Source organism: Mytilus californianus, unplaced genomic scaffold (genome assembly GCF_021869535.1).
Source record: "Mytilus californianus isolate M0D057914Y unplaced genomic scaffold, xbMytCali1.0.p SCAF_3, whole genome shotgun sequence".
NCBI classification, from domain to species: domain Eukaryota; kingdom Metazoa; phylum Mollusca; class Bivalvia; order Mytilida; family Mytilidae; genus Mytilus; species Mytilus californianus.
The window spans coordinates 128,705,857-128,730,190 of NW_026262679.1; the positions used below are offsets into that span (position 1 = coordinate 128,705,857).

Sequence of the window (24,334 nt, forward strand, 5' to 3'; positions counted from 1 at the left end):
TATCATGATTTCCTTGATATAGGGTTGCTGCTTACAAGGAAGCTATATTAAACGAAGAGTTCCAAGTGGCTTACCCTGCAGGAGCATATGAGATTACCACCGGTTTTTGATAGGGTTTGTGTTGCTCAGACTTTAGTTTTCTATGTTGTGTTTTGTACACTGTTGTTGGTCATTTTCGTTTATTGCCATGGATTTGTCAGGATTTTCTACTTATGAGTTTGAATATTCCTTTTGGTATCTTTCGCCTCTCTTTTGCGTATGTGTAACAATAATTTGTAAGACATTCAAACACCGGTTGTCTCAATCTGATTATAAAATTCAGACCTATAACAACTCTCGTGCTCGTATATATAAGCATATGAGGATAACGAAATCAGAGAACTATATTTTGATTGGATTGGTAATGTTTCGATACATAGCACCTTATATATAAACCCAAATTGAAAACGTAACCAGACTCTAAAGCGTGAAATGTAGGTTTCTTTTATAATCAAAGATGCACCTGCTTTTATGGAATTGTTTGAGTTTTTGTTTTTCATTTTACCGACTTAGGAACTTATTTTGACTTTTTTTCTGCAAAATTTATGAAAGAGGTTACCAGTTATGTGTAATCAACTACTCCGGATCCCTGAAACTACACAGAAAGATATGTTGAAGGCGTGCACCAGTTATTATGGAATTGTTTGAGGATTTTTGTGGCATTTCTCCAAACTTGGGAATTTGGTAATTTTTCAGCAAAATTCATGAGGTACAACTTTTCCTATAGTTTTCAACCAAGAGCCCTAGGACTTCACAGACAGATTTTACACATGTTGTTGCACCTGCTATTATAGAATTGTTTAAAGAAGTTTCTCCCATTTTTTTTTACAGTTGGGAACTTACTTATTTACAAAAGGGTACCAATTTTCAACTCAGATCCCTCAAAAATCACATGTATTGTAATTGCATCTACATTGTAAACATTATACATTGATAGTCACTTTGTGTATGAAGTCTTTTTGTAACTAGTAGTTCTTTTTATGCTTTGTGTCGATCTGATGAGTCAAGCCTTTTTCGATAGACATAATCTCATCAAACTGAATACCAGGCTTACTGAAAATTCTGTACGCAAGATGCGCGTTTTGTCTACAAAAGACTCATCAGTGACGCTCGACTAAAAAAAGTTTAAAACAATAAGACAAATAAAGTATGAAGTTGAAGAGCGCCGGAACCCAAATTAATTTTTACATCGGATGACCGTGAGGGCATTCCGGTGTATTGCTCAGTGTCGCCTTGGTTCCATTACGTAGCTTTCGTGTTGGGATTGTAACCGATCTATAAACATGATAAATACGCGGACATTATCGAGTGCACAATAACATTCCTTATCGCTTGTTATAAATTCCTTTTTTCAATGGATACTCCTAAAAATATTTTTTTAGAACATAAATTAATGATATGAAAATGTTTTGTCGTAGGAAATATATATATAAGTAAAAAATCTTTAATATCTATGCACACGTACAGAAAAAGTGTGTTAACGCATGCGGAAGAATATCGAATATCGCAAGAACGTTTTGCTATCTCCCATGCAGCGTTATCGATCCTTGCTCTCTCTCAAGGACCGATAACTCTGCATGGGAGATAGAACGTTTTGTGGGAAAATATGAATGCCTACTCAAATCCAATCTATTAGGAAAATCGAATTATTACAGAAGAGTGTCCACCATGCACTTGCACTGCACTATTATTAATATAGTAGAATAGAATGATATACAAATGGATGAAAATTATATATACAAATTGTAACTTGGATGGAGAGTTGTCTCATTGGCACTCATACCACATCTTCCTATATCTATGTAACTATAATATACAAATATTAATATAATATATAACAACAAACCAGAGTATACTGATTTGTATCACTACAATATAGTAGTTATTACGATGAGGTTGAATTCCATGTCATTTATTTATCATCCACGCACGGAAATTGTCTCAGAAAAAATTTATATCTGTACATTAACCCTGGGAACAGTATATCTAATTAGGTAGTGTCAAGTCCCGTTAATATATATGTTCCTGATTAACCTAACTGTTAGGTATTGAGATGTGATTTTTTTTTTCTGAGACAAGTGCTTGTGACCATCCACAAGAACTTGCGGTCATCCGATGTTTAGTACTTCAGTACTTTGATTATAGTTTGTACTTATATTATACTGTTACATCAATGTCCCAGGTAAAAGTTATGTTAGTGTTGTATGTATGTACATGTCCAAAGTCTGGAGCCCGTAAGTTTGTTGCTGTATATATATCATATTTGTTTTTCGTTTATTGGTTTGTACATAAATCATGGCGTTATCAGACCAATGCACGTTATCTATATCCTGTCATTGAACAATGTAACACAGATCTTTTTATTTATATATATTTGGCGGCAACGTTTTTTTTTAGATTGTATTATATGTCTCTGTTCAAACGAACATAAAATATTTATGTGCACAAGGCTAATTGATTTCTGAAACCTACTATAACTTGTGACCCAAACCTGAGACTACTGTTATAGAAGTCTCAGCCCAAACTGTATACTCTATATCATTCTTGATAAAAGATAAGAAAACACATTTCTGATTTTGTCCGACACGGTTGGGACATAATATATTGACATAATAGTTCCAGGGCACGGTGACCATGCTACTTTTGATTAACTTATATATGATAAATATATTCCAAAAATTTTCTTTTATTTCGAACCAATAATTAAGGACATTCTTAAAGTTGAAATATGTCTACTTAAACATGTTATTATACTGTACAGCATAACCAGTGATAACTATTCTTGATTTTCAAAAGATTTTCTGAGATTTTTTTTAAGCTTTTTACGCTTGAGACCAGGGACTTTTATACTATAGAAAGTCCCTGTTGAGACCGACGAGCAATCGGACTATTTATATTTGTTTTCTTTATCATTTTCAATGACGAACTCCAATCAGAGATTCTATGTCCCTGCTCCAATGAACATTTCTTCTTCTTCTTCTTCTTCCAAGTAAGGAACCGAATTCATTTTGAATGTGTATGGTCCCGCGAAAACTTAGCGCAGTGCCGGGCAAGGCAACAAGTCTTCTCAAGGTTATTTACATTTAAAACGTTCGCCAATTTACAATTAAAATTATGTACACGCTATGCTGTTTACTTCCTTCCAGATCCTGCTTTCAGAGCAGCTCTGAATCCCTCTATCGAGTCAGTCGATGTTGTTTTAGCTGGAAGTTGATTCCAATCCCTGATGGTCTTTGGGAAGAATGACTGTCCATAGGTGTCGGTTTTTGTTCTCTCTTGGTAGAAGCGGCCTATACCTCTGGTCCGACTGTCGTTGGGTATTAGATATTGTTGTCTATCTATATCGATTAGCCCGTGCTGGATTTTAAATAGCATACATAGTCTGTTGGTTTTCCTACGTTCTTCCAGGCTTTCCCACTGTAATTGTTTAACCATGTGTGTTACACAGCCAGGTGTTCGGTCTGAGTAGTTATTATGAACAAATCTTGCTGCTCTTTTTTGAACTTGTTCTAATGATTTGATCTTTTTTTGGCTCGATGGCATGATCCCAAACTGTGCAGGCATATTCCACTGAAGGTCTTACCATGGCTGTATATGCTGCTGCTTTTACTGGTTTTGTGCAGTCTTTCAGATTTCTTCGGATAAATCCCAATGTTTTATTTCCTTTGCCTACAATATTATCAATGTGTCTATCCCAGGATAGGTTGTTGCTGATAGTTACGCCTAAGTATTTGCTTGCATCAACATTGTCTAGTGTGTGTCCGTGGAGTTTATATGATGTATCTCTCACTTCTTTGTTCTTCTGCGTTATTCTGATAACTATGCATTTTTTGAAATTTAAAAATTGTAAAGTTGCAATACTTCTATAAAGTTGAAGTACGGGACTGCATACTAAATTTGGGTGAAACTCAAACAGGAAGTTTTATGGTTGATGTTATTTGCCGCGAAATTTTGTCAAAAACTATGAGAAATGAAAAATTCTGTAAAGCAACGGAGACAGAATAACTCTCAACTGACTTTAACGAACAATAATAGTCATGAAGATGTAACATTTAAGGAAGGTGCAATAGTTAGAATCAAACTTGAAAATATTTTGTAAGTTGCACAGGAGCAGGCACCGAACCTGTTCAAGGCTTTTCACATTTACATCGGCCACAGGGTATCGCGACTCTTATATTAGAATATTTAATGCTCAATACCCATTGAAAAAACGGGGACATTGTAGGATATCCGACATTGTAAACCACGAACTTAATAATAAAACAATATACTATTTTCACTTTTAATAAAATTTTCCCTTGGAAATATAACTATCCTGAAGGTTGTGGCTAGTACTTCACTTTGAATTGATTAGGCTTGTGTTCATACAAATTGTATTTATGTAATGAGTAGATTTGTACAAGGCAACGTTACGTAAAAAAGGTGTTATGATAACAATAGGTAACGACACGTTAGTGACATTAGTCTGTTAGTTACATAGTAAATGTATAGCGGTAAATCCTTGACAATAACCCTGCAGAGTATTGGTGTGTGGGTTGTGGTCTAGAGGTTAAGACCGATGGCTACGTGCTGAAAGTCCTGGTAGGTCAATCTTTTGATATCTTGTTGGTTTGTCTGTTCCCACCGAGCAGCCCGGTGGGTTTTCTCCGAGTGCATCGGCTTCCTCCGACATAATAACAGACTGCCCAGTGTCCTAGCACTCCCTTTGTGTAGGGGTGGGGATTGTCTTTGTTAATATTGTTTTAAATACGTTCGTGATTCATCACCATTAATCCCCAATTGGGAGTGTACACCGATTCCACTGTACCCTCGCAGCTCTCAAGGGGTGCTTTGAATAACGGAGGGATCTACGTACATACCTCTGTATTCTTAGTCAGCGCTCAAACCAACTGAGCTAAAGAAGTAATTCCCTTGCTCAGTGGCTTAAAGCTGGCTAAGTACACGCTGTATCTACTAAAGAGAATCAATACTGTCACACATCCCCCACCTCAAGAGTCATCATACAATTATGACTCTCACAACACATACCCAGATACCCTGGCTAGAAATTCCTCTCTAACAACTGTAGGTTTTTACATGGGATGTGACCTTTAGAGGTCATATCGGTGTTATGTTGCCTCAGAAATTTCTGCACACGTCCCTTGCGCTTTTGACTGATAACCAAATGTATTTTGTATAAATACGCGAAGATTATCGAGTGCAAAATAACATTCCTTATCGCTTGTTATAAATTCATTTCTTCAATAAATACTCATGAATATTTTTTAAAAACATAAATAAATAATATGAAAATGTTTTGTCATGAGAAATATATATATATATCAGTGTTCTCCCCAGGCCGATATGATGCTGCGGTCCCGCAGCACCTTCAAAATATTTTCATAGATCCCGCAGCCCCTTAATTGGCTGCTATCCCTTAATACTTGACCCCGCAGCGTGTTAATTTTCACATTTTAATTATAAATGTTGGTTAAAATTGTGAAGTTGCTGATCACCGCTGAGAGGTCTGTCAATGTTGCGCAATAACTAGCAAAAGTCTCTGATTTACCTGTTCCAGCCTTATCAGACCATGTAATCAGGTTATAGCGTAAATGATCATCAAGAAGATAGATATTTTAAGTAGAAAATAAAAGTTTTTATTAAAAACTTCGGTGCAAAAATTGAAGAAATAGATCGCTAATACATTGTATTTACGCATCGTCTGTGTGCGATCATTTGACCATTTAAGTAACAAATTTTTTCATTGGTCGAGAAGAAGAATCTATTTAAACATGAATAATTTTAAATGGTGTGTGGTCATTTGCGGTATTTTCTTGGAAAAACCTATTTTCCATCACCAAACAGAAGCTGAAACTGCTTGACAATGGTTCTTAAACAATTCACGCTGGTTAAAATATGTCTAAATCACACAAAAAACAATTTAGAAACTTGTGTATATTTAAACCGGAAGTTTGAAAAGCACGTGTAAAAGATGAAAAAACCCGGTGAGAGTCCAAATCCGTACATAATAGATATCACTATAATACGATTTTGAAAGTAAGACATTCCCTCCTTATGTAAAATAGTGTTTTATATATCTATCACATTAATGTTTGAAGGGTCTTAATCTAATACAAAACATATTTGTCAATAGGAAACACCAAAACGGAACAAATAATAACCGATTACGTTTTGTAGTTTACACATCGTAAGCTGGTTTACGGTTGTCTTTTTTTACTTTTTTTGTAAGATTTCATTCAAGTAGATACCAGTTTATACTTAGCAATGCATTGAAAAGAAACAAGAATTTTGTAATGAAGCATTCAATTTAAAAATTTATCAGTATTAATTTGATATTGAATAAAAATAACTTATTAATATGGATTGGGTAAAATTATTGGTTTGAAAAATGATAAGAGTGCCCTCTACAATGTCAATAACAAAAATGGCGGAACGTAAACAAACCACTTAGCGAAATTGAAATTTTTTCTCTTATTTCTTGCTTATTGTACTCTATAGTCCGCACCCCTGCTGTCAGGGTCAATTTTGGAGAATAAAACCGCGGACTATACAAGCCTTTTAACGGTATTTGTACGTCAAAAAAGTAAAATAAACTTTTATTAAGATAACAAGGAGTGATTTATTTTATTAGAAAGTGAAAAATTGTTGCTTGCAAGTAAAATTCGTCTGTCAACTGTCACGTTTTTATATGACCGCCAAAAAATTTTGTGGTCGTATATTGGTATGACTTTGGCGTCTTCGTTGTCGTCGTCCGAAGACACATTGGTTTTCGCACTCTAACTTTAGTTTAAGTGAATGGATCTCTATGAAATTTTACCATAAAGTTCAATACCACAAAAGGAAGGTTGGGATTGATTTTGGGGCTTACGGTACCAAGAGTTAAGGAATTAGGGGCCAAAAATAAGTATTTTTGTAACTTCCAGACATAACTTGTGTGTTAGTGTATGGATCTCTGACATTGTACCACAAGGTTCCATATCACAAAGGGAATGCTGGGATTGATTTTGGGGTTAATTGTCTCAAAATTTTAGGAGTAAGGGGCCAAAAAAGGGGCAAAACACAAGCATTTTTCTAGTTTCATGATAATAACTTGTGTGTAAGTGTATGGATCTTTCTGAAATTGTACTACAAGGTTCCATATCACAAAGGGAAAGCTGGGTTTGAGTTTGGGGGTAATTGCCCTAAATGTTTAGGAATTTGGGGCCAAAAAGGGGCATAAAAACAAGCATTTTTCTAGTTTCCAGACAATAACTTGTGTTCAAGTGTATGGATCTCTCTGAAATTGTACTGCAAGGTACCATACCACAAAGGGAAGGCTGGGATTGAGTTTGTGAGTGATGAATCATAAGGGGGTTCAAAAAATTTGGGGGAGGGATTTTTTTTTTCCCTTTTTTTTTCTTTAAAATTTTCCATTTTTAATTGGTTATTTCTGATTTATATATAAAAGCAAATAATAATGATATGGTTTGAATAGGTAAATTAAAAAATTTTAAGTTCTTAGACCACATTCATTCTGTGTCAGAAACCTATGGTGTGTCAAATATTTAATCACAATCCAAATTCAGTACTGTATCAAGCTTGAATTTTGTGTCCATACTTGCCCCAACTGTTCAGGGTTCAACCTCTGCGGTCGTATCAAGCTGCGCCCAGCGGAGCATTTTATTATAGAAATAAAATAATTTTTTAACATCGATGGTTAATTCGTCAATCGGGAAATATATGTGCGGAATCGCTGCATCATTTGTAAAGAATTTCACTGGTCTTAACTTTGACGAATTTGTCAAGTTTTGTTTATATCTACCTGCCAAAGAAACGTTTTGACAATTATACATAGGGAAGCGTAATGTCAAACTACGGACACTGGTCAGCTGGTTCATTACAATTTTTTTGTTTTAAAAAGTTGTATACCAAACATCTTAAACATAATCAATTTCAATGCTGAATCAACATGTTCTTTGCAAAGAAGAAATGGGTTAAGTGAAAGGCAGATGATGTTTTCAACCCTAAAGAGGATAAAGACTGAGGAACAGGCTGTCCAACAAAATTACAAACTGTCTTGTTACTATATCTCTAGAAGGAACAGAGAGTATAGAAATAAATATTTCTGAAGCTGTTCAGCATTGGAAGGCCCAGAAGAACATGAGGATTTTTCTTGAACTATATATACATTTTGACTTATTTAATTGACTGCGATATAAATGCTTTTTGTGATTAAAATGAATTAATTTCATATATATATTCTTATTCTTTATCATGTATATTAATACTGTGCATTATTGCATGTAAAGATTTATGACCGATTGCTTCAGGTCACAATAGGTCACTCTAAAATAGAGTTACGCGCCCTTGAAATTTTGCGTCTTGAAAAATTTCTGGGGAGAACACTATATGTAAAAAAATCATTAATATCTATGCACACGTACCGAAAAATTGCGTTTGCGAATGAATATCTCTTATCGCTTGTTATATATTAATTTCATCAATAAATATTCATGAAAATATTTTTTTAAGAACATAGATAAATGATATGAAAATGTTTTGTCATGAGAAATACATGTATATATATACATATCAGTAACAAATCATAAATACTGAAAATTTGTGTTACGCATGCTGAAGAATATCTTGAGGACGTTTTGCAACAACAGCGGGAGAAATATGAATGCCTACTCAAATCAAACCTATTAGAAAAACGAATTATTACAGAATAGTGTCCACCATGCACTTGCATTGCACTATCATTAGAATAGTAGAATAGAATGATGGTATAAATGGATGAAAATTTGCCGGTAGAGTTATTAAGATGATCTGCTATATATATAACTGTTATACAAATATCAATATAATATACAACAACAAAACAGATTAAACTGATAACAAATGATTGTCCCATGATTATATCACTACAATATAATAATTATTACGTTGAAGTTGAATTCCCTGTCATTTATTCATCATCCACACAGGAACTTGTCTCTGAAAAAATAATATATCTATGTACCTTAACCTAACTTTCAGGTATACAGATATGATTTTTATGCCCCCCGCCATAGCGTAGGGGGCATTAAGTTTTACCCTTGTCCGTATTCTATTTTCAAAATCAAGATTCATACTGCAATTGAAAGACTACAATTAAATAAAGTGTTTGGCCCAATAGGCCACTTCATGGTTATTACAGCCAGACTGAATAAGGGGCAGATTTTTTGGATGAAGAGGGAAATAGTAAGAAAGTACGGGAAAACCTTTGCATGTTTCCAAGCAACTGTTCTGTTTCAATGTTTACTCATATTTTTCAAAGCATTTTCACCTCCATTATGAAAATCTGCCCCCTTTTCAATATGGCTGCAATAACCGTGAAGGGTCTATTTGTTATTCTGAAGGCCTTAGCCGTTAGCTTCATCGCATGAACATACATGTAGTTCAACAAGTTTCAGTAAAATATTTTCTTGAAGGCTTGAGGGTAACATTATTTTGTCTCCCTCTATTCATATGAAAACATGTTTTCTTATATTTGTAATTGCTTATATTATTATATTTATTGTAGGACATATGATTCTGTTGAATTCCAAGTTGGACCATACTTGAATGTAATAATTGGACCAAATGGAACTGGAAAATCAACAATAGTTTGTGCAATCTGTATAGGACTAGGGGGAAAATTAAGTATATTGGGTAGAGCACAGCAGGTGGCTGATTTTATCAAATATGGATGTACCAAAGGAAAAATAGAGCTAGAATTGTAAGTTGGTATTATCCTGGACTTCAGTGGTAACCATATTTAGAAGTAATAAAGAAGGACGTTATCACATTAGAGTCATTGTTGAAATTGTGTAAACTTTCCTAAATTTCAACTTGAAAGGCTGTCCAACCTCCTTTATTGTCCCATGTTCAACACGTCGTGAGGGACATTAAATACTGGGTGTCTGTCGTTATGTCTAGTAAGGGCTTTCACATGTACAGTCTCATTTCATTAGATTTTTTTTATAAAACTCATATCAAAGGTTTATATCAGCAATGTCATGGACAAGTTCTTACATCAGTGACAAACAACTATTTTTAAAGGAGTTATGCCCCTTGGAAATTCTAAATTATGTGGAAAATTGAATTGTAAGCACCCTCAAATTTACATTTCTTGTTGGATTGTGTTGCACGTTATGATATTTATATATTCATATTTATAAAATTCCTATCAGTGTTTATGTTAGCAATGTATTAGACTGGTTTCAAAAATTAATGCCAATCAACTTTTTGTAATGGAGTTGTGCCCCTTGAAAATAGTGTATGTATAGTGTCTGATTTTTATGAAATTTAAGTCTTAAAGGTTTATTAAAGCCAGGTCTTAGAAGAGTGCTTACTACATATATATTGACATGAGTTATGCCCCTTGGAAAAAGAAATTACAAATGTATATGGGAAAAAACATTATTAATGCTCTCATGTCTATATTTCTTATATTATGTATGAAAAAGATTAAGAGAACCCAACAAATTTTGGACAGATCTTATACATTATATGTGCATCGATTGGGGACAATATCACTCTGATGAAAAAGGTGTAAAGATTAAAAAGTTATGTAAAAAAATATATTTTGAATCTCTGAATGGAGTTTATTATAAAATAGCAACACTCATATTATTTTAAGGTTCAATGAAGATGGTGAAAATTATATTATACACAGAGAAATCCACAAGAACAACAAATCTGAATGGACCATCAATGGAAGGCCTGCAACACATAGAGCTGTAAGTATGAAACAGAGGCTTAGTATTTTTAAATTTTTGAAATTACATGTAGGAAGGAAATATTGCATAATACACGAACCTTGAAAAAATATTTATTCATGGTTCCATTTTCAAATTTTGTGCAATAGAATTCAAAATAAATGAAAATTGGGAACATGCAAATAAAAAACTTCATACTTTGTCTGAATCATTGATGGAGAAGACTGTCTTTGTCACAAGTGGCTAAGACTTTTTGAGAGCCTTACAGATAAAAACTAAAAATTTTAGTTATCAGATTTTACTATCTTTTGCCCTTGCTGATGATGTATTGTTATCACCTAGAAGAGTATTTACGCAATTATTTCTGGGGGTTTTTCCCTATATAATAGACCATATTTGTACAACAATGTTCTATTCTGATTTATTTAGCTCACCTGGGAATTTGAAAGAAGGCCATCGTTTGGTACTTTTTATCCTTCCATCATTCCTTCTATCTGTAACTTGTGAATCTGCCCTGAGCAGGGTCAAACTCATAACCTCAGTGTTGACAGGCTAGTGATTGCTGGAGATGAACTAATTAGACCACTATGCCATCAAAGCCCATTAACAGGGTAGATAACTCACTACTAACTCTTCTGCTTGTATCCAGTGTTAATTCAGTTCTTATATATATACTGTAGTATTTGTAATAACACTAGTATTTGTAATAACACTAGTAGTTGTAATAATACTTGTATTTGTAATAACACTAGTATTTGTAATAACACTAGTATTTGAATGTAATCAATGTTCTTTAATTACATTACATTCCTAATTTTTCTACAATACAGTTTTATCTTGAGGGAAATTAGAGAAAGTGAAAACAATAATATATGTACAATGTGTGTATTTCAGGTAGATGAATTGGTAGCTCAGAAGAACATTCAAGTAAATAATCTGTGTCAGTTCTTACCTCAAGAAAAAGTTGCTGATTTCGCTAAAATGACTTCAGAAGAATTGTTAGAAAACACAGAAAAATCAGTATGTATGAATAAAAAGTTGATTATCCTAACGATAAATCTTATTTTAAGATTAAAACACCAATATATTAACCGAAGTACAGTACACTTGTTTAATTTTAACATATTTGAGCCTTGATCAACTATTGCTGTTTTTGGCTTGATTTTAATTACAATTTATTACATGTTTGGCAAGATCTTCATTTAATTTCATGATAAATATAGGACCACAGAATAGATAGTCTGTTATGTGGAAGGGAAGCTCATTATTAGAACACATTCTACATTGACCACAAAATGTGATAAGGCTAATAAAGGAAATGAACTGCAATTGATAATTTGGGTATTTACAATTAAGATAGTTTGAACAGTAAATGAAATTGTCAATGAAACACGAATAAAGAAAGTCCTACTAAATTCGCATCTCTGTTTAAAACTTCATCCCAACATGTATTTTTTCCAAAAAAAATAACAAAAAAAGGCTTAAAGACCTTTATTAACATTTAAAAACCTTCTTTAAGGTCATAAGTTTGCATGTCCTCTGCTTTTACCCCTGTAACTTAAAACTATTGCAATACCTGTTATTAAGGTGTTACAAGGTGTTAATAAATGATAAAGTGCAGTCAAAAAGTAGGCATAGTGATTTTTATCATGCACACATTTTTTACCAAATTTCCAGTTTAATTATTTTTCCAGATAAATAGTGAACTATATGATAACCACCAGAAATTGAAGCGAGCTCGGGAACAAGCTCGGTCATTAGAACTAGGATTTGAGAATATACAAGAGAGATTAGATCAGGAGAAACAAAAGAATGCCAGGCTTGAACAAGATGTTAAAAATTTTGAGGAGCGAGAAAGACATTTATCAAAGATACAAATATTGCAAATGAAAAGACCATGGGTGGTAAGTGTTAATTCATTGAAATTAACATATCTTTTTTTAATCAAATATGATGGCAGGATTAATTCATTAAAAAATCTATTTGTTTATCCTCCTCTTTAGTGGGGATGATGGATATAATATAAAGGTCTGTCCTTGTCTGTCGAGATGATGTGGTTGTCTGGTTTTGGTTAAGTGTATTTTAAAAACTATATCTTATAAATGACTGATTGTATATCAGTAATAGTTGACCTATTCAGCCATCTGTATTTCCTGAATGGTTGATGTTGGTCAATATTAACCTAGGTTTATTTCTTTGGAACTAATTATGATACAGTAATATTTGAATATTTGAATTATTTCTATTATACAGTACATTAATTGATTGATTGGTTGGTTGATTGGTGTTTAGGGCACTTTCAACATTATTGTGCTATTTTGTGGCGGTCAGTTTTCATTGGTGGAGGAAGCTGGAGTGCCCGGAGAGAACCACGACCTTCGATAGGAAAACTGACAATCCTAGTCAATTCAGATTGGTGTCGAGTGCACCTGCCCCATGCGGGATTCGAACTCACAACCTCAGTGTTGACAGGCTAGTGATACAGTAGTTCGGTATTTAGACCACTCAGCCACCGAGGCCCCTTACAGTACATTAAATATCAGTAACAGTTTAGTTGTTGTTACCTACATTTTATACTAGAAACATCTCAGAACATATTAGTCTCAGTAACCTATATTTAATGTTTGTTTCTTTGTTGAAATTTTTTGTATGTAGGTCTGTCTTCAGAAATCCATTGGTATATGGATGACATTTCACTACTATACTTCACTTATTTCTTAATGCTCCAGCAAATTTGATTATGTTTAAAATTTAGTTATTATTAAAAGTAATTTTGTTGACTACAAGACAAGAAGAAACAAAGAAGAACAGAAAATAGTAAAGTTATTGAGTGTTAAAATCAATTTCAGAACTAGAAAAGTCCACCATGTTGTAAAATGATTTCATTTCTTGTGAGGAGAAAAATTGAGGTTGACATTAAGGTTTTAAGATAGATCTTTGTGTTGTAGCAAGAGTGGATAACATTAAGGGTTTAAGATAGATCTTTGTGTTGTAGCAAGAGAGGTTAACATTAAAGGTTTAAGACAGATCTTTGTGTTGTAGCTAGAGAGGTTAACATTAAGGGTTTAAGATATATCTTTGTGTTGTAGCTAGAGGTTATGCATTAAACTTAAAAAAATGTTATTACATAAGGAAATTGAAACATTTGCAACATAAAGCAAATGTTTATGTAGATGCCATTGCGACACTCAAATCAAAATTGTTCATTGATTTATGACTTGAATTTTTTTTATGTGTATTGGAAAATAAACAATATGTTTCCAGAAAAAGTATTGTTTGATGCTGAATAGTAAAGTAATAAAGAATTCCATACTGATATTTCATTTGTTGCAGGAGTATGACGAAAAGAGGAAACTTTATGAGAAGTATAAAACAGAAAGAGATCAGAAAGCTGAGGAATATAAACAAGCCAAACAAATGTTTGCTCCATTACAGAAGAAATTAGATGCCATGAAAAAAAGAAAGGAAGACATTGAAAAAGAAATGAAGACAAAAGTAAATTCAGGGATACCTTTCTTAACAGAGTTATGCATAAACCAGAAACCGTTTTTTTTAAACAAAGCTCTGCATAAATCAGAAACATATCTAAACCAAATAATGCATTGACCAGAAACATTCTAAGCAGGACACTTCATGAACCAGAAACATTCTAAGCAGGACACTTCATGAACCAGAAACATTCTAAGCAGGACACTTCATGAACCAGAAACGAACCAGAAACATTTCTAAGTAATACAAGGCATAAACAAAGACATATTTCAAAACAGAACCCTGACTAAGGTAGAAACCTCCATACACTAACGGTTTCAGTATACATGTAACCCTGATTAAGGTAGAAACCTCAATTCACTGCCATGACTAACGGTTTCAATATACATGTAAACAAACATTGATGTTCTGTTGTATAAAAATAAAGAGATGAGGTTTGACTGCCAATGAGACAAATATCCACCAAAGTTCAAATAAAGTGAATGTAAGCAATTATAGGCAACCGTTAGTCCTTCAACAATGAGAAAAACCAATACTGTATAGTCGGCTATAAAAGGCCCCAACATGAAAAATATGAAACAATTCAATTGAGAAAACTAACGGCTTTAATTTATAGCAAAACAATGTGTTTGCTATTAAAGTTAGAAAGGCTTTTTCTGATAGCTTATGATGAGCAAGGAAACCTTCATTACGAATTTTTAATGTCTCATATGCATCAGTTAACTTCTAATGAAGGCATAACAATATGTGATGCATATTTGAAATGAGGGGGACACACGGAACTGGCTTGTTATATTTTTAAACTTTTTTTTTCAATTATATAATTCTGTATTTGATGATTTGAAATTTAAATTGTTATTTGATACTAGATTCCTATTTATATATATAGATTGTTCTCCATTGTTTTACTTTTCCAGACTGACAGTTTAAGGGACTACGCTAGAAAGGCTCAAGCAAGCAGCAAAGAAATAGAAGCTTTTACAGACAAGGTAAGGGCTATTCCGTTAAAATGTATGTGGGAGGGTAGGAAGGGAAGTTTAATTATTGAATATGGGTCTTTTTTCAGTATGCGTCTATTACCGTTATGCAAAATTATCTAAATAATGGTTCTTGGTTGTAGGGATATTTTGAAAGTCCCTTCCTACCCTCCACATACATTTTAATGGAATAGATTTAAAGTTGGAATCCTATCTAGGAATAATTTCCTCCATTGTTGTAAATTTGAATATTATGTTTCATTTCTGTTATCAAATTGTAACTTTTTGCTGTAATGGCATTTCATGATTTTTAGGATTGCATACTTGTGCTGTAAAATTTGGAGTGAAAAAAACAACAGTGAAATTCATTTGGTAATAAAGTATCATATGCCTCTTTACTAACCACTTTTTGTTATTTTAGCTGTTCTGAACAAGTATTGGGTTTGCTATTTCAATAAATTTTGTCCTTAAGAGAATTATTTGTTAAAATATGCATCCTGTGCTTCCTAAGTGTTTCCCTATTATATTACAGAAATTAATTTGATCTTTCATTTTAGACGCAAGAAGTACAAAATGACTTAAAGTTCAAGAGAAATGAGGAGCTGAGTAGAAAGAAAAGGTCAGAAATTGTGTTGTTTTATTTCATTTGGAGTTTTAAAAAAATCAACAGATATAACTTACAATTGATAAATTACTTCTAAAATTGTTAAAATGTTATTTTTTTTTTGCATATTTTGTTAATAGTTATTATTTATTCATCAAACAATGGATTAAGGTCATAAGTATCAAGTTTTGACAGTCTACTAAATCAGTTCAACCTTCCCATTTAACTTGAAATAAAGGATACCTCAGATTTTCGTATCTTCATTTAAAAAAGAATACTAACAGTGATGGTCAGTGATGAAAACAACTTTTCTACAAAAGTTATCACTTTAATTTTCTAATTTCGCAAACTTTAGTACATGTGTATATAATAAGATTCCTGCATCCTCTGCAATAGGATTATATATCTCCCAGGTCATACAATTAAGGAATAAAAGTACTGTATTTGAAGAGTTGCCACAGTTAATTGGGGATTTGACAGTCGCAAATGCAATTATGCTGGCAACACAGAGCGGACCCTGTAAAAGGGATATTTGTTACCATCAAATCCAAAATTGACTGCGGCAACTCTTCAAAATGGTACTGTTATTTCTATTCTAATGCATTACTTTTAATATAATCAAAATTTAAACATTTCAAATATCCTGTAAATGTTGACTCCCAACTTACAACGGTGGAATAAATGGCATATGTCATCCAATCAAAATTGGTGTTTCATGTCTGATTGCATTAGAATATTTGAACGTTTATATTTCCTATCAATATTACTTTGTGTAGGGTTACTTCTTTCAAGTGAGCTATTGAAACAGGGGTTTTTAATGTTAGTCATCACTTTGAAATTAACTGTCACATGACCACTGACAAAGTTCCCGACTTGATACAGGCACATAACTATTTGTTTACTTTTGATAAATTTCAGAGTGCAAGACCTGAAGAAACAGATTGATCTACTTAAAAGTGAATTAGAATCAACAGTCCAGACTGAAGACATACAGGTTTATGTTATTTACATTATCACAAAATTTGTTTTGAAATGAAAGTCCATTAAATACATGAATCAAACATAATACCAGCACAACCATCAACAATTTCTTTATTGCTAATCATTGAGTTCTTTAATAGAAGAACCAACTCGGTGGTCTCGTGGTAGTGTGCTCAACTCAAGTGCAGGAGTGTGTGGGTTCATTCCTTGGCCTCATCAAACCAAAGACTTCAAAATTGGTTTTGATGCTTCTTTTTTTTGGCTTTTTTCTGTTTCAGAGTAAGTGCAAAAAGGGGTCAATTGAGAGTTGGAATTATTTATCAGGAAGGGTGTGATATCTTCCTGCAAACTTTTACTTTTGAACTAGCACATTAATAACCCCACTCAGAATGTCAGTCTAGTACAAAGCAGAGTTCATATTCATATCTCATTAACATGTTCTTGTCCTGGTATTCATGTAATAGTAGCCATTGGATATTACACACCAATCTGTCATCATCTTTAAGAAAAGATCAGTTTCATCATTATTATAATAAGAAGTATATAAGAGGTATAATCTGTAAATAAAAAAATGTATGTGTATGAATATAAAAAAGAAGAATTTATCAACGAATTTTACTATCAAATTGAATTTGATTATTTGGTAAACAAGTAAATACAGATTTAGTCTTCTTTTTACAGCATGAAACAGAAAATGTATTCTGAAAAAACATGAAATTATTCATTCAGTTCTATTTTTGAATATTTCTTGCATAATTGAAAATAGTTTTATTAATTAAAAGTAGGTGCATTGTCAAGTAGTATATGCATCAGTTATATAAAAGTTCCAGTTCAGAGTTAAATGACATTTAATCTTATTTTGTAGCCACAAATTGAGAGGGTATCTCAGGAAATGAGAAGAATTTGTCATGAAATGGAACAGATGTCTCAGGATGGAGACTTAATACGAAGAGATATAGTATCACTTAGGAACGACATTAATTGTAAGTTAAGAACAGAATAGTTTCACTTAGGAACGGCATTAATTGTAAGTTAAGGGCAGAATAGTATCACTTAGGAATGATATTAATTGTATGTATAGTGCAGAAAAATGACATAAAAAAAGATATGTTATGTTAAGAATCAATTTTAAGTAAGTATTAGAAAATTGACATTCTTATATGATGTTCTTCTTTCGCTTTGGAAGCAAAGCCATTTTCTAATTCAGATATAAAATGGGCTGCACCTTATTGATGTCACAATTGAAAATCCTTGCGCTATCTAGTAAAAATCTTGGATGGGACAAAATGGGTTGACAAATAGGGTACATCTTTTGAGTTTTTTTTTTTCTAAAAGGAGATAAGTGTGATTAGTAATGAATATACTAATAAGATATTTGTATTGCACAAAATGAATGGCAGAGCTGTTCTAGGTGTTGAAGGTCATGAATAAGCAACTTTGTTCCCTTCACAAATTTTCTTGCACTATGTTAGGTTTTTGTTTTTCTGGGTCTTGAAATAAGCATTTATTCTATTTGTACATTTATTAGGCTGTAGCCGATTAGAACTAGGATCTTAGGCACCCTGATAGAACAAAATAATGTCTAAGGCATTCTCAAATTAAAACAAACTGATGTTATTTCAGCAAACCAACAACAATTAAGAGAAATCCAGAATGTAGAAAATAAAAAATTAGAAATACTTCGACAAAAACATAAGCATACTTATGATGCTGTTATGTGGTGTAAAGAAAACAGAAACAGATTTGAAGGAGAGGTTCACTTGCCCATGATGATGACCGTAAGTTCACCATAAAACTATGGTTATAATAATGTAAGGTTCTCCAAGCAATGTTTTAACCTTGTACCGCCCTCTGTCAATAAAAGATCACCATGATCATTGCTCATTGCCTTTGGTATATATTTGTATAACAATGAATTATGGTTTTAGATAGTGTTTCCATCTGCTTGATGTAATGCTGACATAGTAACAGCAGTTGGCAAAAAAATTGGGACGAAAATCATTCTTGTCCTCAATTTTTTGTTGGGCCTGCTGATTTTAACCTGAGTTTTTGGTAAGTTATTGCATAATACCTTAAAGAGGTGGAAAGTGTATTCCATTCTAGTTACCCTATTGAGCTATTATTGCCTTGTCCATACTTTTTTTCTGCCTATGAGGGTATTTCATGTCATTCTGACATATTTATTAATACCGATAAGCGAGATATGTTAAAATTTATCTGCGTTTGTAAAAGTTTTCACATATAAGAAAAAAAATACTCAAGACTTAACCCTTAAATGAATTGTCTGCAATTATTGATACAAATAAAAGATGAAGGTTATATGTCATGTTCAGTGAGACAGCAATTCAAGGACACAAAAAACCTGGACATCTATATAAGAATTGAAGATAATAGATACATGCCTCTTGGGTGTTTTTTTTTTTATATCCCACCTTTCTTTTCCATTTTGCAGCAGATCGGAGAACAGTTATTTTCCCTCAGGAAGATGCAAGTAATTTTGAAAAATAGCTTAAAATACAAATACAGAAATTTGTCAAATTTAAGTTTCAACTTACTTGAAAACATGTTATTATTTACTTTCTTAACTTAAATTTATGATAAAGTAATGAAAGAACAGAAGATTATTTATATATTAACCAAATGTTTTGATTTATTGTTGCAGATTAATCCAAAAGATGCTTCAATGGCTAAATTTATAGAGATGCACATTCGTGCAGATGATCTCAAGGCTTTTGTGTTTGAAAATTCCAATGATTATAATCTTTTCATGAACACAATGAGAGATGAGCAAGGACTTAAGGTTAATGCTTTGAAAGTTCCACAGAAACCCACTAGTGAATATCATCCTGCCAAAGGAATTGAAAATTATAGGTAAAAATTATTGTATGGTTTTTAATGTACAAAAATCTTCAGAAATTTTTTGTATGCCCCACCTAGGGGCATTATGTTTTTCGGTCTGTGCATCCTTCGATCCGTCCATCTGTCCCACTTCAGGTTAAAGTTTTTGGTCAAGGTAGTTTTTGCTGAAGTTGAAGTCCAATCAACTTGATACTTAGTACACATGTTCCCTATGATATGATCTTTCTAATTTTTTATGCCAAATTAGAGTTTTGACCCCAATTTCACGGTCCACTGAACATAGAAAATACTAGTGCGAGTGGGGCATCCGTGTACTATGGACACAGCACAATTTTATAAAACTAAATGAATATGTCTAGTAATGGACCATTAGTTAAAAATCAAATATCTTGTGAAACTAATATATTAGTATTATTACAGCGAAACAGAAAAGAATTCAATTATATGGTTTAGTAATAATAAATATAGATCATTATATACCTTTCAGACGTTATGGATTCCAGAGTTACCTGAAGGATTATATATCTTGTCCTGAAGGTATAATGAGATACCTCTGTGCTCAGTACAGAGTCCATGCTATTCCTGTAGGAGATCGTAGAAGTAAAGAACGTGTAGAGGATATTGTGGCTCAATGTCCAGAGTTAACCATGTTTTATACCAGTGATAGTCAGGTAAAGACAATAGAATTTTTGTACATCTCTTATGTAATAGCAGTAAAAACTCATGTATGTAAGGGCCATGATACTTTCCTCGGTTTATTATTGGTGATTAAAAATAAAAATGTCAAGAGGCAATAAAAATACAGAGGTCAGCGGAAGAGGGACAAGACCATGACCAAAAGTAAAAAACACCTCAGACAACAGTCAATAAAACACTGCACTAAAAACTTGGGTGATTGCTGTCAAAGACTAAGCAGTATCTGCTTCACTAGATACACCTGTAATGCTGCTCAAATTAAGTAAAAAATTTTAAAGTGTAGTGATGATAAAAATGAGGAAATAGATAGGATTGTGGCTACTAGTAGTTATAAGGTAAGAATGATGGTTACAGCAGTATATTACAATTTTGTTTTTTTTCTCTATTATTAAAGGTTTCCCTCAGCAAATTTTTATGCCCCAGCCGTAGCGGAGGGGGCATTAAGTTTTACCCTTGACCGTCTGTACATACGAACGTATGTCCCAAAGTTGGTTTCTGTTCTCTAACTTTAGTTTGCCTCAACCAAATGTTATGAAACTTGTACACAATGCTTATTACCACAAAACACAGATCAAGTTTAAATTGTCACTTTAACCATTCTAGAGTTATGCCCCTTTACAGTTTCTGTTCTCTATGATATGGAAGCGGGGGCATCATCTTTGTCCCATGGACACATTCCCCATTTATTTTCTATTACTTTATGTGGGGCAGGGGTATCATTTTATTTTTAGCTTTGCTCACAATATATAGTTTATATATATATGTTTTCAAAGGATAAAATCTCGTCGAAGTCACAATGTTTTCATTTGTTTATTGTTTTAAAAAAATGGTAATGTACAAAAGTCTTATATCTAAATCAATTGCCAGAACTACTAAGCCTAACAAATCATTTACAAAACTAATATCATAATGTTGGGTTTTTTTCAGTACCAAGTTAAAAGGTCAAGATATGATGGAAGCATATCTTCTAGAAGTTCAAAGATTAGGTATAGTATTATATTCATTTTTGAGTAGCTTAATATTTGCTGTTTTGCAAACAGTTTTTGAATAAATTTTCATTTTTTTTTTTATTACATTTTCTCTTGGCAGCCACACTACACTATCCTCTGCATTCATTCATTCATGGATTGCTTTTAGAATAGTCTAATGAGTTCCAGAAATTATAAGCATAGTTAAGGGCAAAATACACCAGTGAATTTCAATTTATACAGTCAAATTTATTAAATTTTAGTTTGCTAATGAATTTGTTTATATTTTTCATGGAAATACAATTTATGGCAAATATAGAAACTTACTCCAGAAAAAAATTAGAAAAATTCATTTATGAACAAAAATCAAACAAAATAAGATATACTGTAAATTCAGAAATTATTGGGTGCATTTATTTTTGCGATTTTTGAGGAATGAACAAAAATGGGAGATTAATTATTGCAATTTCAGAAACATCTGCATAAAGATATATGTATCAGATTTCAGAATCCAAGTTCTTATTATTGCGATACTCAACAAGTCGCATTTTTTCGCATTATTAAAAACCTCCCAATAATTTCTGAATTTACAGTATTCAAGCATAAATAATACATTAGTAGTATCAATCACAATGTACAGCAATACATTTTTTGCTTCCCCGGTCCTTCTGCCAATGTTTCTATTAGTTGGTATTCTCTAAGAAAGACAGATTACTTCTTTATTCAACCTTTAGATTTAGAAACCTTTTAAGAACATTTGTAAGATGCATGCTTCACTGCATTATATTACAGAGATCCAACATGGCTGATAGCATCCGGTGATAATTCAAGAGAAGTTCTTCTAGAAACACAGATAAGAGTAAGTAATTCTACTTCAAGACAATGAATACTTAATCTGTCAGGTAAAAGTTCACAAATTGTTTAATGTATATTCATACCAAGGGTGTATTAGTTGGGCATTCCTTTTGGATGTTTCATAATTTTTTTTCTATATCCTCCGACTTCATCATTAAAAATTTATCAAACCAAACAAAATTTACCCTTTTAACGTTTAAATGCTTTATATGTACTCTTTTTGAAGCTCATCAGAAATTGAAAAATGTTTAGAGATGATGAAGACCTGGATACTTCATACATTGTATATACATGTAGATACCTTAAATTTGAATTTTGTGAATGGCATCTGTCCATTGTCCTTGACCTCATTTTGATGGTTGTATTGGTGTACTGGTGTGTGGAATGATTGTTAAATTTACATGTATGTTTTGCAGGGTTCATCTTGCCTTGGTTCAGATGACCCTTTTCACAGAATTGAAACTGCAGGAGGCAGAGTTATTTAAGCTGTCATGACCCATGTAGTTTTGAATAGTGATATAATATTTTTACAGTCAAGGTATAAGATATGTTCGTACTGTTTATTTTGTACCGTCTAGGTATAAGATACGTTCATACTGTTTATTTTGTACCGTCTAGGTATAAGATACGTCCATACTGTTTATTTTGTACAGTCTAGGTATAAGATACGTCCATACTGTTTATTTTGTACTTTCTAGGTATAAGATACGTTCATACTGTTTATTTGTTACAGCAATTACAAGCACAGTTAAAAACAAAGGAAGAGGAGTACAATGGTAAACAGAAAACGTCCAAAGAACTGGATACCAAGTTAAATCAGAAAAGAGAAGAAAAGGTAATTAAGTGTGCATATAAGATACAATTTGTTCCATTGGATTATCATTCATTTGATGAAAATGGTTGTTATTAAGATAAGATTTAATAAAAACAATGGATGACTTGAATGCCTTCTAATTTTTCTACTTGACTGTTGTGTACGTTTATTATTTTGTTTGATTGTTTGATCGACTATTCATGTTCTTTGTTCAATGGCGTAATTGATGCCTTATATGATAAATTGACTCATTTTTATAGTGATCTTTGTAATTTGATAAGGTAATTTCAGTTTGAATCAAGGGGCCCTTGTTCCTCCAATTTCAGAAATGAGATATAAAAAGGTCAAAATGCAGCTTCGCATATTCAGGAGTATACGTGAATATAGAAATAAGGAGATGTGGTATGTTTGCCATGAGTCAACTATCCACCAGAGTTCAAATGAAGTGGTTGTAAGCAATGCTATTTGGTATATGTCAGTATTGTCTACAAACTTATTTGCACTAACATTAATTGCAATTTAATGATTTTAAATCAGTCTCTTGAATATTAATTTTCAAGTTATAATTGTGTTGTGTAATGGGGTTAGTTTTCTGACAGTAATGCCATCTGAAAATATAAACAAAAGCAGTTTTTAATCTAAATTATTTGTCATGTTGCAGAAAGAATTAAGTCAGAAAAAAGATGTCAAGAAAAGACTTCAGTCCCAGATTGATTCTAAGATTCAAAGGTTTGTCTGAAACGTACAATTTAAAGTTGATTAGTTTCATAAATCATTCAAATAAATTTTATTTATTAAAAGTGGACCGATCAGCAATAAGCCAAGACTTTGTTTGATATTTCTTTGTTTTCAAATTATGTTTTTTCAGTCGGAAATTTGATACTATAATATAAAAATGAGGAGATTTGGTATGATTGCCTATGAGACAACCATCCACCAGAATTAAAATGAAGTGGTAGTAAGATAACTAAGTGGTATTATAAATAAGAATGATAGTTTATACTATTAAATCTGCATGCTAGCAGTAGAAGATGTAGGAATAACTCCAGAAAATATATAACAGATATAAAGACACCAAAGCAAAGATGAAAAAAAAAAAAGAAATTAATCCAATTAAATTGTTTTAAAAAATTTAATATTTTAAACAAGGAGGTATTTTCACATATATAGATATAAGAAGATGTGGTATGAGTGCCAATGAGACCACTCTCCATCCAAGTCACAATTTGTAATAGTAAACCATTATAGGTCTTCAACACAGATCCTTGGCTCACACAGAACAGCAAGCCATAAAGGGCCCCAAAAATGACTGTAAAACCACTGAACAACAG

The 24,334-nt window shown here is 32.5% G+C and overlaps 1 protein-coding gene across 1 annotated transcript in view; it reads left to right on the top strand.

Moving 5' to 3' along the window:
• The first annotated feature begins 3,952 nt into the window (after positions 1-3,952).
• The window catches only part of LOC127736173 (structural maintenance of chromosomes protein 5-like), a 33,158-nt gene continuing 12,776 nt past the window's right edge, over positions 3,953-24,334 (top strand). The window contains exons 1-17 of the mRNA XM_052246737.1: positions 3,953-4,134; positions 9,584-9,778; positions 10,682-10,781; positions 11,655-11,780; positions 12,455-12,664; positions 14,094-14,255; positions 15,167-15,238; positions 15,784-15,845; positions 16,749-16,824; positions 17,677-17,794; positions 18,435-18,589; positions 19,474-19,682; positions 20,158-20,341; positions 21,294-21,352; positions 22,127-22,193; positions 22,923-23,024; positions 23,665-23,732. Coding sequence (XP_052102697.1) covers positions 4,010-4,134; positions 9,584-9,778; positions 10,682-10,781; positions 11,655-11,780; positions 12,455-12,664; positions 14,094-14,255; positions 15,167-15,238; positions 15,784-15,845; positions 16,749-16,824; positions 17,677-17,794; positions 18,435-18,589; positions 19,474-19,682; positions 20,158-20,341; positions 21,294-21,352; positions 22,127-22,193; positions 22,923-23,024; positions 23,665-23,732 — 2,090 coding nt within the window. The 5' untranslated portion in view covers positions 3,953-4,009. The remainder of the gene's footprint in view (positions 4,135-9,583; positions 9,779-10,681; positions 10,782-11,654; positions 11,781-12,454; positions 12,665-14,093; positions 14,256-15,166; positions 15,239-15,783; positions 15,846-16,748; positions 16,825-17,676; positions 17,795-18,434; positions 18,590-19,473; positions 19,683-20,157; positions 20,342-21,293; positions 21,353-22,126; positions 22,194-22,922; positions 23,025-23,664; positions 23,733-24,334) is intronic.